This window comes from Amphibalanus amphitrite, unplaced genomic scaffold (assembly GCF_019059575.1).
Source record: "Amphibalanus amphitrite isolate SeventyFive unplaced genomic scaffold, NRLGWU_Aamphi_draft 000720F_arrow, whole genome shotgun sequence".
In the NCBI taxonomy this organism is placed as follows: Eukaryota; Metazoa; Arthropoda; class Thecostraca; order Balanomorpha; family Balanidae; genus Amphibalanus; species Amphibalanus amphitrite.
Genome location: NW_024882214.1, coordinates 346,864 through 361,487, shown reverse-complemented (window position 1 = coordinate 361,487; position 14,624 = coordinate 346,864). Strand labels below are relative to the sequence as shown.

Sequence of the window (14,624 nt, the reverse complement as noted above, 5' to 3'; positions counted from 1 at the left end):
ATGCAGACCAGGCTGCCTAAGCGCGGACCTACCAAAAGTCCGGTAGGGCCTGAATTTAAATTTTAAACCCAGCGTGTCCTGAAATATGTTCAAAAACTTCCGTGATTATTAATGCATTGGGTGAGCCAAAATCGTTTTACAGTGGCGCTATTAAAACAAGCTCTCGAACCAATTTAACATCATTTCTTGCATGATGCCTGATGGCTACAGTAAAAAGAACAGCTGAAAACAAAATAACTACGAAAAATATGGCATGCTTTTCTGAAAGCTATTAAGCTCCCCCAATGATTTTTGGAAAACTACACCCATGTACAGGCCTCAAGCTGAGGCGTCTGCGATACAGCCGGGGTGCCTGAGAGGAAGAGACCGTTGTTGAAGGTCAAGGAGGATGAAGATGATGCAATGTATTGCCATGTGTTGCGCCTGCGTTGGTTGCTGATGAGGTCGATGGTACCGCTCAAATTCCACTACTACGGCCTTGATTCTGTTAAAGTTTAGGAGGCCTGCCAGCGCTCATGGCTTTCAAGCTACGATTGTCGCCCTTAAACGTATGCCATTACATATAGACTTACTTACCTTCATATCTCTGAAATGCAAGACTTCTCACGCCATGACACCTTATTCCCTAATTTTCTCATTTCGTGAGAACGAGCTGATCTTGTCTGTGCCATTGTTAGCATCTAATGTTGCGTTGACATTTCACCAACACTTTTCCACTGATGGCCTAGCCCGCGCCCCACGGAGGGGGGGGGCGGCTCCAAGGAGCCCTTTTCCGTTTTTCTGCCATATCTTCTAAACTGCTGGTCTTAACTTGAACTAAACTAGCTTAACCCGCGCACCGACGGGGGTCTGCGCCAACTTAGTACCGACGGGGGGGGCGGATGACCGCCCCCCCTGAGATCTCGAGAACGAAGCAAGATAGCGACAAGCGGTAAACGGCATCGGATACGCACGGTCAAGATCTACAATTTTTACTAAGGTCATTTTCAGGTCAGGTCAAAGATGACGTCACAGGGGTCGAAAAAGTCAAAATGGCGGCGCTAAATATGGAGAGAGTTTTTTCTCGAATAACTTTCGAATTAGTCAAGATAGGAACAAACTAAGGGCATCATCGTGATCCTCTCGTCAATCCGCATCGAATGATATATATGTTGACCTCGAAAGGTCAAGGTCAAAGGTTGACCTCAGGTCACGTGACCTCGAGGTCATCATGTATATCATTCGATGCGTCTTGACGAGCTGAACACAATGAGACCATCCACGCGTCTGTATCTTGTTCCTGTACGGAGTTATTGGCCAAAAACCTTTGGTGACCTTTGATGACGTCACATGACCTCACAGCTGCCCAACAGCAAAACAGACCTCAAGGTAGTGAAGGTTGATCGTATATGAAGTCATGTATGGTATATGGGGCCATTCCGACCCGTTTTAGTGGTAAAAACAGGGAGTTGATTTTTCCCCCATTGACTTATAATGGGGAGGTCGCGAAATTGACCTGACCTTAGGTCACCGATATCAAAATTCCGAGATATACAAATTGTAGCTACTAATGACCTAATAACATCCTGCGACTTTCAAAGGCCTCCGACATCTACTGTAGCTCTGGCACGGTGACAAAGTTGCAAAAAAGTGACTTGAGGTTGGGTCATTCAAAGTGACCTGGTGACCTGACCTTGAAAGGTAGGAGGTTCAAACTTGCACACCATGTGTAAAATTGATAAGGGAATAGTCATACCAAATTTCGCGGCGCTACGCGCCGCGGTTTTCCCGCTATTCGCGAAAAACCTCAGGGGGGGCGGATATCCGCCCCCCCGTCGGTGCGCGGGTTAAACTAACACTAACACTAAAGTTTCAGTACCCTCGGCTGCGTTTATACAAAATTGTCATTTTGTATCTGAATAAAAATGTCGTAGTAACCATACGAAAATGACGTCAGAGTGACGGCATGTTCGGCCGATTTTGATGAAAAGCATTGAGCTACGAAATCTCTCTCAAAAGCTCAGCTTTTAAGCGAGATCCAATGTATTTGCATTAGACGAAGGTTGTTTCTTCATTAGACAAACACTATTCTTTAGAATTGTGTTTTTCTATTGAAAAACAAACTGAGGGTGTTTCCATTTCGGGATAGGATTCGTGTTTGGTGCAGCGAATTGGGGCACCTTGCACCGTTTGCACACGAACCGATAGATTTTGATTAAATTTTCAGGGCAGCTGCCCCCACAGATTATCTACCACGAAACACCCTCAGCTAAGAATATAATTATTTTTCTTGCACGTGGCACATGCACGTGTTTTAGGCCCATAGGCTTCAACATTAGGTGGATTTTCGGCATCGCATTTCTCGCAGACGGGTGCTTGTAATGCGATGGGCTTCTATGTGCTGGGTGGCCGGCCTGGCATCTACCATGAGCCGGCGGCGCCATTTCGGGCAGCCTCGGGAAGGTGGTGCAAATTGCACGTGCAGCCGCCATTGGTTTAACGTTACGAAATGGGCCAAAACGGGTTTTCTCGATTTGCTCAAAATCGGCTCGATAGATTTTCTATGTTTTTTGAGTACCGGTAGTCGGTCAGGAGGTACGTTCGTCAATGTCAATCGCTTGAAATATAATTAACTTTTTTGCACGTGGCACGCGCACAAATTTTCACGTCTTAAGTCAATGGGATTTCTTGAAAAAAATTACTTAAATCGATTTTGCTCAAAATTTCCACGTTAGATTTTAAAAGTGTTTCAGTATGATATGCACCCACATGTCGCCTACCAGGTGGCATAGGCCATATATGGGGCGATTGAAATGCACGTGCACGCCCCGCACTTGTTTGAGGGGACCACCTCCGTGAAAATTTGACCACTGCTGGTATGATGGCCTGTGCCGCGCAAACAATGCGTGCCAGCGGAACCAATCGAGGTCAGTCGTCAAGGGGATGCTCTAGGATAGTTGTACACCTCATCACGTGGTGCACGTGTTTTCGCACGTGCGCCACGTGGGTGTAGCAATTTGGGATAGGTAGCCATTGGTGCATAATTATGCTCAGTTGATAACCTCACTGCATGGGTTTGAGCTAGAGTTCCAAGTCGGTTGCGATAATGACCAATGGTGTTGGGTCTACGTCAAACACGTGGCCGCCCGGGGTTCTCCATTCCGGAGATATTGTGACCGATAGTGAGGTAAGCCCTAATTTAAAGATTGGCCAAGTTTGATCGGCCGCTGGGAGACAATGGTGGCGCATCCGAAAGTCTACCCATGGGCACTGACGATCCCTTTCATCTGGTACAAAAGGGTGGTCGCTTTATGTCTTTAGGCCACACGTGGCACGTGGCACCCCACCTCGAGTGACCACGTGTACTCTCAATGTAAGGCGTTTTGGCCATAACTTTGCCATTTATGGGCCGATTTCGACGAAAATTGCAACATTGATGCATTAAAATGACCTGTGCCTCAAACGGAGCTACGAATACAACAAACTCATGTGCGTCGTTTTTGTCTCTAGTGCGCCACTTTAGCTACAGTGGCTAAAGTCGAGGAATGTTACGCGTATTTATTTCGACGGGCCGATTTCGTCGAAACTTGCAACGGTAGTGCACAAAACTAGGCAGCGACACATATGAAGCGAGATAAAAATTGGCTGTTGTGCGCCATTTTTGTCTTAAGTGCGCCATTAACTGCCTAAAGTGGCTAAAACTTAAGTATCTCATCATTTTCATACATTAATAAATTACTGTGAGGTATGCATGTAACGCCTCGCGTCACTTTGGTCTTAATTGCATTGGTGTTTCGGGCGTGCGTTTTGCGATTTTTTGTGGTGTTCGCGTTTTGCGGCGGGCGGGCGTTTTTTTGCGGTGTTTGTGCTTAGTGGCGGGCGGGCGGTTAATGCGGGTGTTTTTGCGACCTTTTCGGTGTTAAGTTTGTTTTCTGTTTGCGGCGGCCGGGTGTTTTTTTTTTACGGTGTTTGGGTTTGGTGGCGGCTGGGCGATTTTTAGGCGTTTTCGGTTGGTGGTTAGCGTGCCTGCGATGCGGGCGGTTTATTTTTGCGGCGTTTTTGCGTTTTTTTTTGCGGTTTGCGGCGGTCGGGCGATTTTTTACGTTTGCGTTGGCGTTTCGGGCGTGCGTTTTGCGCGTTTTGTGGTGTTTGCGTTTTGCGGCGGGCGGGCGTTTTGTGTTTTTTGCAGTGTTTGTATTTGGCGGCGGGCGGGCGCGGGCGATGCGGGCGGTTTTCTTTTTTGCGTCGTTCGCGGTGTTCAATTTGTTTGCGGTTGGCGGTGCTTAGGCGCTTTTAGGCGTTTTCGGTTGGCGGTTAGCGTGCGTGCGATGCGGGCGGTTTTATTTTTTTGCGGCGTTTTTGCGTTTTTTTTGCGGTTGGCGGTGGGCGGGCGTTTATTTGTGTTTTTTTTGCGACATTTGAGTTGGCGTTTTGGGCGTGCGTTTTGCGCGTTTTGCGGTGTTAACGCTTTGCGGCGGGCGGGCGTTTTTTCACAATTCGAAGTCCCAACCTTCGGGCCGCAGCGCTACTCGAAAAGCGCTGCCCTCGAGTATTTGCATTAGAGGACTAAAACTGCACAGAACTTTCAAACTGCTCTTTCGGATTTTCAAAATTTCTGGAAAGTTTGAAAGTTATACAATTAAAATTCAATAAGTATATTTTTTAATTGTCTTCCCCTAAAGTTTTTTTTTTTACTAAAAAAATATTACAAGTGACAGAGCACATACCGATGGTCTACTCTAGAACGTTTTGCCCGATATCTTCATATCTAAGTTATACGCTTTGTGCTTAACATTTCACCATCATCAGAAATTCAAATTCTTTTTCAGCATGTTTTGACATCGCTCACCAAAATAAATAAACCATCGTGTTTCTGAGCTCAAACCGCATGCGATACATGAACACCTTTTTTGTTGAAAAACTTCAACTTCAAAGTTTGACAATTTTTTAACTTGAAAGTGACCTGACCTTAGGAACACTCAGCTGAAAATGGCCTCGAATAACACAGACGGCACTGATTTCGAAATATATGGCCTAAATGGATTATGCAGCATGTGTCACGTGAACGATGTATCATATGCAATTTTCGTGACCTAAGATGACCTGGCCCTAATCTGAAAAATTCGGAGTACAAGTTCGGTGCCCTCAGGTCTCAGGGTATGTTATTGTTAAGTCTATATTCACGAGTGTGTAAACCAAAAATGAGCCTGATCGGACTTACTAGCCGACGGGCAGAGCCAGAATGTGAACAAGCCAAAACGTTATTATGATGAAAATGACCGTATGCTCATGATATATGATTAAGTTGAGTTGAAATAAGACCAAAAAATTGTTGATACCTACATTTCGACTTGCGTCGTAATCGTCTTCACATTCAGAGACAACGCTCTGGAGAGCCCCCCCCCCCCCCGTCACTCGCGTTATGGAAAATACCCCAATCATGCACGGGTTAAAAGAATGGTTAAGATTTCAATTTATTGGTTTCAGTTAAATTTGGACATAACTTAAAAGACAGCAGAATATCACTGTTACGTAAAATAAAAAAGTACGACGCAGCAATACAAAATTTGGATTTTTAGTGCAGATATTTAATAAAATATAGAACAAATATTTACGGATGCTCAATTAGCCCAGTCATTAGGGACCGACACATTGCCACTGATCAGACCGAGAAGTTCCGTTCTAACCACTTCCGTCGGCCCCAGCCGCCCCATTGTCTTCCGACAGCGGTCGCGCACTCGTGTCCCGACTCCCCTGGGCCCGTTTAGGCGGCGGTCGGCGGACGCGCTCACTTCATCATCGACGATCAGCCAGCGTGAAATCAGCTCGCTAGATGACTTTGCGGCCTTCAGTCGGGCCGACGGCTGCCGGTTCAGGGAAGGGGAGGGGAGGGTGCATCCCGAACCGGTTAGGAGAGGGGAGACAACGGAGGGGATGCGGTGGTGGTTTATTGAGGTGTTATATGATAGTGAGGGAACTTACTGGGAAGTGGGAGCGTGTTAAGTTTTGAGGTTATAAGGCGTTGACATGATCTATCAATGCATCTAATTCAAGCCAACCAGGTGGTCACTTTCTCACATCGACACATTTTATCAGATGAGATAGTATTATGTGTTTCTTCCAAATGTTTTGTTTTATTGTGCTGGGTTATGTGCTTTCGGGTTAATTGGGCTATTTCCTAGGGCCGTGGGATATCATAAAGTGGATGAAAATTGGTCTTGGCAGTCAGCATTGTTTTTCTAATTGATAAACCTCCTAGTCACTCAACGACCACTCTTCCGCTCGGGAGCCTGCTCCGATGGGAGCTACTTGCATCGAATGATGGTGGTCGCCCAGGCTTGAAAGGGGGTATGAATTCTTAGGATATGCACGTCTTGTGGATATACATGCATAAGAAGAATCGTAGGCAAGTAATGTGAGGTCAACTAGGGTTTTTACCGATGCTTTGTGCTCTCTACTCAATCCGTAAGAAGCGACAGTTCCCACCATGGATCTCGACGTAAATAGACGAGCAGAATTCACCGACCACAGCGTCACCTACCCAAAAAGCCCCAACCAAAGCTTCGGGACCCGGGCGGCCGGCGGCAGTGATCGTCGCGCTGGTTCTCATTCTAGTTTGATCGATAGCGACTTTGAGTTACAAACAGTTCAGTACGAACGTTTGGACAAGTCCTGGCAAAGTAGCCTTCATGACAACCTACGAGCTGTAAGTAAGCCTTAGTGTAGGCATATCCTGTTTCGTAAGGCGTTATGAATAACTGGTTGCGTTTTGCTGTGGGCCTTCAGCACAGAAGACTTTCGCTCCTAGGCATAAGAGACTTCAAGCGATTTACTCAATATCCGGTACCTTTCATAGCTTGTTTGAAGCTATATACTAAGCTTGCCTTGAATTGACGTATCTAATCCGCCACCCGCACCCTCTGGCGCCGTCGTGCTCTGTGATCCTTCATAGCCTGCTGCTATTTATGAAGTAGCAGCTCAAGTATCGACTCAAGATTTGTTCTGACCCGGACGTGACATCTGTCTCTAGCCGTGCTGTGACCTTGCCGTGACCCCGACCCCTCTGTGGTCCTGTTAGGACCTCTCAAGCTAGCTATATTTGTCGTGACCTTCATGGCCCTGCTGGATCCGCGTGACTCCAGATATCGACGGCGTCTCGGCTCGGCCCGACGAAAAGACCCGGTCGGTCTGTCTGTGGTGTTCAACCGAAAGCTCTGGCTGTTCCTTCCATCGGAGCAGGAGCGTCAGGGATGGCGCCGCCTATTGACGACATTTGGAACCGAGGCTGTTCAGCAGAAAGAACAGGAAGTGGTCGAACATCAAGAACGCGAAGAGAGCAGGGATCTTCTGTTCGAGTTGGTGCAAAAGGAACTAGAAAATGAAAATGGGTAAGTTTGGGACGCTAAACCAAACATTTGCTGCCGATCGCTTTTTTGGAATGTGAAATTGATTGTGAATTTATTTGTTGAAACAATGCCTGCACCGATATGCCTGCACATTTACCATACATTTGCTACTTTTTATGATAGCAGCCGTATTATTTGTTATGATATTTTTTTCCAAATCATGTATTTTTACACGCACAAAATCATCACACAACATATAAGTGCCGGCGAGCTCGTTCATCACCTCACGGCTCACCGCATGACCCAGCTAAATCGTCAAAAAAAGAAAACACGAAATACGCACCGGCGAGCTCGTACATCACGCTCTTATTTGTCATATTTGTAAGGTCCACTCGAAGGCCTTCATCGTTCATTAGTCAACTCATATGTAAGCCGAATATTCACTATTCATTGCCCTCCCCGTGACCTGAGAGTAATTTCGTTGCAGGTCAGGCGCTAAGGGTATGGCAGCCTCTACCGACGAGGAGGAATGGAGTATCGTGACAGCAGCCATTGCCGACGCGGACTCGGACGAGCGTCGGGCCAGGGTCATCCACCGGGCCACGCCCAAGGGAAGGATATATTATGCCAAGTGAGTCCGATAATATGGTCGGCAGCTCATTCGCAAAAGTGTTTGAATAAACGTTTCGCTTTATTCTTTCTCATTACTTTGTCTTCATATATGGAAAAGCATATAAAAAGTAAGATAACATTTATTTTCCAGCAGCGAAAATTATAACTGAAGGTATGTGCTGGAATAACGCAAGAGCTAAGAAATAAATTCAAGTGAACATTATCAATCACTTCTGTTCATGAAGCTAAGCATGCATATCTCCAACTTATTTGAAACAGTTATTTCTAAACTGGGCATGGGCTAAGCGACCGTCTCACCAGCTTTCATTGTTAGGTTAGGTGTAGGGTTAGGCTAACAAAATTTCGCTGCTGGTCGTTTACCCTGGCTGAAATAAGTGAGGGTATTCCTTTTTCGAATCATTTCTTTCGGCAATCGACATGATGGATGTTTTACAATTACAATGATAATGAAATTATTACCCTCAAAATGGGTGACGAATCAGCAATCAAGGATGAACAACCGCAATCCGAACAAAATCCGTCAACTCCTCCAAGAACACAATCAGTGAAATTCGATGCTCCGCAATCGCCACCAGAAGAAACATCCGATGACCAAACCAAGCCAACAACTGGAAATCAAGAATCGAGTTCTACGGCGCCAGAGGCGACTGCTAGAAAAGCTTCATCTCAAACTGAACGTTCTGATGACGGGCTAGACAAGGAGCATGGTCCTCAGCAAACAGCAAAACCCGAGGGACCGGGCAGCCCTCACGATTCAAAGGGATCCTCCAACCACTCAACCAGAGGCTCCTCTAGGGACACGTCTACCGACTCTCGGGACGAACAAGAACTACCCAAAGAGGCTGCCTCCAGGACCTCATCCCCAGACCAGAACGGTGCTGCCGGTGACCCTACCAGTCGCTCCGGAACATCAGTGGCGACCGATACCGAGTACATTGTGGCAGAAGACGGTAATATCCACATCAACGACAAGCAGAAGGCGGCCATCAGACGTCTGATGCACCCAGAGGAGCAGGATGAGGGAGCCCATCTCGGGTGCGTATGGTCGGGATTGTTCCCTGCCTGGATCCCTGGAGAGTGGAGTCTACTTACCATCTTGCCAGTTGCCGTCTACTTCCCATACGCTTAAACTTAGGTGAAAAAAAAATGATGAACCAGTCGTGGGTGACGCATCGTGGCGTGGTAAATTTTTGATGTCACTGGTGGGTCTACAAAACACAAAACAAACTTAATTTACCGAGAAAATATTTGGGAACAATAGAAAAGTGTTTGCCATAAGTCATGTCGCGTCAAAGGCATGCTGTTCATTGTTCTTTGTATTCCAGATTCACGAAGCAGGGCAAGCCTATCAAGGCCAATCCATACTACAAGTATGCGCAGCGCGCCAAAGATGGCGCTGAGGAGACCAAGCCGACGCCTCCGCCTGTGACCGAGCCGCACTCGTCGCGGCTGACGCGTCGCTCCCGACGGGACAGCGCCCACCTTCCCAAGGGACCCAGCGTCGTTCTGGAAAAGGTCAGCGGGCTCCGACTGTTTGTTCGTCGGCAGACTGAGTCATGAGTGACCCGGCACAACTCGCCAATTCCAAACAGACCGGACAGCATACTTGGATACCACTGGCCGTGTTTGTTTGATTTCATTAGCTAGGCAAACGAAGCCCAACAGCCTGCCTCCAGTGAATCATTTTGTAATGATGCCGGGGGTCAGCCACACACCCACATATCCGTTCTATCGAACAGCCGTGCCTGACTCAATGACACATGGCGAACTTCCACCAGCTGAATGGTTTACCTCTTGGCACCACCCGCCCCGTCGACAGATCAAAGAGGAGTTTTGCGAGTGGCTCTCCTCGCTGGGAAGCCGGCGTAACATGACCGTCAGCAAGGAGCGCCTGGAGGAGCTGTTCTCACTCGGTCTGGAGAATAACCTGGTGGTGCGACCGCCGGAGGTCTGCATGACTCAGCCCGGTCACGGTCGGAAGCGTCGACAGAGCTCGAGGGCGCCTCGTCAGGGGGCGCCGATGGCCGCCACCGACGCAAGGCGGAAGGTAAGTGTCGGCCTCGGCCGTAGGCTGTTACGTAACTGATGTGGCTTATGGCCACCATGCCCTTTGAATTTGCAGCCGCGCTCATGGATTTGCTGTAGTGCGTTTTAAGCTTCAACATGGTGATTGAAGCATAGAATCGCTCACTATTTAGTTTTGTAAATAAGCAACTGAAGTCGCTTCCTATATACTTAAGGATCACGTCAATAATTCATTAGTTGCACGCTGTTTGAGGCATATACATATTGCTAACACTGGGTGAACTACCTTCATAATCAGGTTTGTGAAACGGCCTATAAGTTTTATTATTTACACCTTTCGTAAATGTTTACTACAAAGGACAGTGTAGGGAGCCAATTTCGAGATAGCGCGAAACGGGATTCATCGAAAGTATCACGTTCATCCAAGTTCCGATTACTTCCTAATGGTGAAAAAGATCATTGTTTATTTGTAAAATTGTAGGCACAAAGCTGATCGTAACGCCTAACGGCGTTAACCATTTGCCGTCTAGTCCATTTCATTAAAATCTTGTCAAATATTTCAGGCATTTGTATATGCTACCACATTCATCGTGCCCTGTTACCGTTGGGATTTTAATTATTCCACTTGCGCCTAACTTTCGGTCCTCGGCTCTGTTTCCTGTCACATTTCAACTACCACCGTAGGACTGCTGATGCAGAATTGCATACCTCGCCAATGACATTACCATTTTCTCCCCCAGACGGAGGGTATGGCAGTGGTCGCCTATTGCCGATCCCCATCCCTGACCTACTACCCAGAATTACGGGAGAAGTGGCGGCAGATGGGTCTGAGTCGACGCATGCCCATCTGGAGGTCAGGTCAACACGGCCAAGCGCCGCCTCTGCCCCCACGTGTGCACTATGGCGACTGGTACATCCCGATTCAGAAGTGGTCCCCGCTGGTGGCTGGCCGTCGTCTGGCACCCCCAGAGACGGAGGAGGCACGGCAGCTGAGGAAGCGCGAACTGGCCAACAGGAAACTGAATGAGGTGCGTAAAGTACTTACACTGGAACTTGGGGCGTAGAAGCAGCCAACAGAAAGAGCCACCCCTCCAATAACTTGTGCATCAAAATAGAACATCTTTCAATGTCAGAACATCCATTGGAAATTTAAACGGTTGTCTGTTGAGTCACTAAACACTAGCATAGACTGGCCATCGGCACCGCGCGCTCCAGTTCTCGCTCACGCAGCTCTGGAAGGTATACTGTGCCGCATGACATGGCTGTCGTGCGGGCTAGTCTACCAGCCCGCGGCTAGAATCAGGCGCTCTTTTGCGTTCTGGAGGCGCGGGCCCGTCGCGACACTTTTTCGACTACGGAGGATTGAAGGAAGGATTAAGCCGTAGTGGAGGTCACAAAGTTGGTGCTAGTTTAGGAATTCAGCTGATGATGCTATTTGCAAAAAGCTACAAATGAGACGCATAAGGACGGCAATAGCCAATACCATGTTTTCACAATGCTTATCACAGGGAGTAAAAACGTTAACTAAATGTAATATTTCTAATTACATTAATTTGACATGGCACCTCCTAACTAGTCTTTGTTAATCTTTGTGAGCAGCATATGGGAAGGAACTACCAAATGCGGCAACAAAGACAACCAGGTGAAATGACGAGTCTCGGAAGTCGGTTGTTCCATTACTTGCAATCCATTTCAGTCTCCTTGTGAACATGACGCAAATGCTCCACTTCATCTCAGAGCAAGGCCTGGTGTGAGTTGTGTGACCTCATGACAGAAATAACCATTGAAATAACACCATTTTCCAGTTCTACTTTACCTAATCGCATTCGCATGTTGCATTCTTCGTGCCGACTGCCGGCTTCTCTCCCTAATGGTATAATCATCACAAATCTCACAAAAAAAAACTAGAATACCTAATTTACGCCTCATCTGGCTTCTGTCTGTGTTATTTTCACACACTCTCCTCTCTCTCCCTCAGACTCTGTCCCGGTCGCACGCCATGGCCGCTCTTCGAGAGTACATCCATATCTGCCAGCTGCAGGGCAACTCCGCCTTCCCCGAGGCCACGCCGAAGCTGGTTCGAGATGTGGACGAACTGGTGGCCGAGATGGCTCACGGTTCGCGCCGACCCTCTAGGGGAGGTGTGGACACACGCGAGAGGATGCCGTCACTCCCGATGGCCGGGCTGATGGTCAGGGTGATGGATAAGGGGCGCCAGCGTCGGAAATCGTCCGTGATGCGTCGTGGTTCGCGGCGGCCCACTGTCGTGCTGGACAGGGGCCCGCTTATTATCAAACCGCCGCCCATGTATAAACCGGTGAAAACGACTCCAGGCCATGCGGCGAGGCGTAAACGGAGGTCCACGGTCACTGGAAAACAGCAGCTGTAGTTTGCTGATAGCCGAGCATCAGTAGAACAAGATGTAACTGGACACGCTTTTTTGCTATACCTTCTATATTCGGTGCATGCTTTGTGTAATTATGTACCAGAGCTCTTAAACACTCAGTTCTGTGCACACAACGTGCATACATTTCTATACATTTTTGGGTAAGTTATGCACCATTGGATCAATAATGTTTGCTTGATGCTTTTGAGTGTTTATTCAAATTTGAGTGACCTACGCATACTGCATAGGTAGTTAAGTACATGGCTTGATATTATTTGTGTGTTTTAAAAGAGAAGACGAAAGAGAATCGGGCCCAAGGTTAACTAACGGGTACAACTCCCACTAGCTTACATGTATGTAGTATGAAAACATGAGTATAGCGTATTAATTAGCGCGTCTTCTTCTCATAGATGTAGCCAATGTGTTATACAACCTATGTTGGCGGTTCCAGCTGTTACATAACCTAAATGGTAATCAAAATATCCGTCTTTCTTCCCCAAATGACTCTGAACGACAATTTTATAATCCTACTTGTCATTCACACACTAATTATCAAAGCTCCAACCATCAGACACGAGCCCAACCGAGCCCTAACGATTCACGGTCGCGTCATAACGGCCCATTGTTGATCTGAATAGCCTGGGGCACTATTCGTCATAGCAGTCTCACTGTCATGGCGCATCAGCCCGCTGCCGCGATGTGACGTCACACCGCTCCCTTCCCACCCTGCCCACCTGCGGCCCGCCGGCGGTGGCCGCGGGCGGCCGGAACAGACTGACACGCGCCGCTCCTAAATTTAGCGGCGGCCGGCTGTCGGCCACCGTCTCTGAGCAGGGCGCAGTCGGAGAGCAGGGATCCGCCGCCGCCGCCGGCCCAGCGAGCTGGCGCCTCGCCCACGCACTGTTTACAGTTGGCAACGGTCAGAATACAGAGCCCAGTCGAGCTAGGTCGAGCGAAAGAGGCGTCGCTTCGGGCAGTCTGCGAACGAGCTCTGCCACGACGGCCCCTGAACGTCGCGCTGTGAACCGATTTAGTGACACTGCGCTTGCTGGCTTGTGAACTCATTTTACTGTGAATCTATGGGCTAAGTGAGGCTTTACAGTGATAGCAGTGGTGAAGTGACGTTGGTTTCTCGCGTTTCACCGAACCCAGACTCGTGGTGGTGTCTGTCTCTGCGGCTGAGATGCCTCGCTCGGATGCCGAGCCTGAGGCGTCCGCTTCTCCCCCGGGCCGGCTCCACCTGTGGCGACATCGAATACGGGAGCTGCGCGGTCAGGGCTCCATGGACTCTGACGAAGGAATGAGCGGAGAGGCCGCGCAGGCACCACCGCCGCAGACCGCACCTCACCTGGCCCCGGCCGGCCGAGCTGCGTCCCATGAGAGTGGTTCGCTGTCCGATCTGGAGGATAATGCTCCGGAGGGAGCCAGTCCGCCAATGCCAACTCCGTTGACGTTCTCTAAGTTCCGACTGGGAACTCGGAGAGATAAGTCGCTGCCGCCTCAGCCGGAACCGACAAGGAAGCAGAAACCACCGCGCGTTAGCCGGCTGCGTGAGTTTACTGACAAGCTGCGTTGGAGTCGAGATGACAAACCAACAGCGTCGTCCCCTCCAAATACCTCACACAAAACCAGACACCGCCGTCATCAGCAGGCTCAGCAGCAGCCGGCGCCGGCTGACAGCCGTGGCCGCTCGGAGCCGGGGCAGGGAGCAGAGACGACCACCAGTCTCCGTCAGAGGCCGGTCAGCGACAGCGACCTGGCCTGGCAGCCTGCCGGCCGGCCGAGCGGCGACCTGCCCGGCCCAGAGAGCGCCGTGCCCAGCCGCAGCTCATCCGTATCACGTGTCGACATCTGCGGCACAACAGAGAATCCGGACACTGCGCGACACAGCGCCGCTGCCCGCACAAAGTCGTTCACAGCTGGTCGAGTGCCACCGCGGCCGAGTGCGCCCCAAACCCTGCCCAGAAAACTGCCTTCCGGTATCGTCAATAACCCAACCACAGCGCCAGTTCACAACCGTCAAAACTCGGACTCATTAGTAGAACTGGGTCGCACATCAGGGACACTAAATGAGGAGGACGAGGAAATCCATCACGACGGAAACGGTCAGCTTCTGGCAGCGATGCTGCGCGAAATCCAGATGCAGAGTCTGTCGCTGCAGCGTCGCGACTCGTCGGGCCTGCTGCAGCGTCAGTCCCACTCGGCTGACGGATGGGGGGACGTGAACGGACGGCCGGCCCGGCTGGGCGGCGCCG

The 14,624-nt window shown here is 49.2% G+C and overlaps 2 protein-coding genes across 2 annotated transcripts; both read left to right on the top strand.

The window, feature by feature from the left end:
* Nucleotides 1-7,092: 7,092 nt before the first annotated feature.
* On the top strand, nucleotides 7,093-7,960 carry LOC122365170. The gene is made up of 2 exons (XM_043336149.1): nucleotides 7,093-7,367; nucleotides 7,813-7,960. The coding sequence occupies exons 1-2, from the start codon at nucleotides 7,093-7,095 to the stop codon at nucleotides 7,958-7,960; spliced, it is 423 nt and encodes a 140-aa protein (XP_043192084.1).
* Nucleotides 7,961-8,166: 206 nt separating this feature from the next.
* On the top strand, nucleotides 8,167-12,643 carry LOC122365186. The gene is made up of 5 exons (XM_043336181.1): nucleotides 8,167-8,993; nucleotides 9,284-9,473; nucleotides 9,778-10,005; nucleotides 10,724-11,011; nucleotides 11,962-12,643. The coding sequence occupies exons 1-5, from the start codon at nucleotides 8,383-8,385 to the stop codon at nucleotides 12,370-12,372; spliced, it is 1,728 nt and encodes a 575-aa protein (XP_043192116.1). The 5' UTR covers nucleotides 8,167-8,382; the 3' UTR covers nucleotides 12,373-12,643.
* The last annotated feature ends 1,981 nt before the right edge of the window (nucleotides 12,644-14,624 follow it).

Excerpts from the sequence above, each read along its gene's own strand:
- LOC122365186 (XM_043336181.1), top strand. The coding sequence starts at position 8,383 with ATGTTTTACAATTACAATGATAATGAAATTATTACCCTCAAAATGGGT. Across the intron at positions 9,474-9,777 it reads CCAGCGTCGTTCTGGAAAAG|ATCAAAGAGGAGTTTTGCGA; the intron begins GTCAGCGGGCTC and ends CCCCGTCGACAG. Across the intron at positions 10,006-10,723 it reads CCACCGACGCAAGGCGGAAG|ACGGAGGGTATGGCAGTGGT; the intron begins GTAAGTGTCGGC and ends TTTCTCCCCCAG.
- LOC122365170 (XM_043336149.1), top strand. The coding sequence starts at position 7,093 with ATGGCCCTGCTGGATCCGCGTGACTCCAGATATCGACGGCGTCTCGGC. Across the intron at positions 7,368-7,812 it reads GAACTAGAAAATGAAAATGG|GTCAGGCGCTAAGGGTATGG; the intron begins GTAAGTTTGGGA and ends ATTTCGTTGCAG.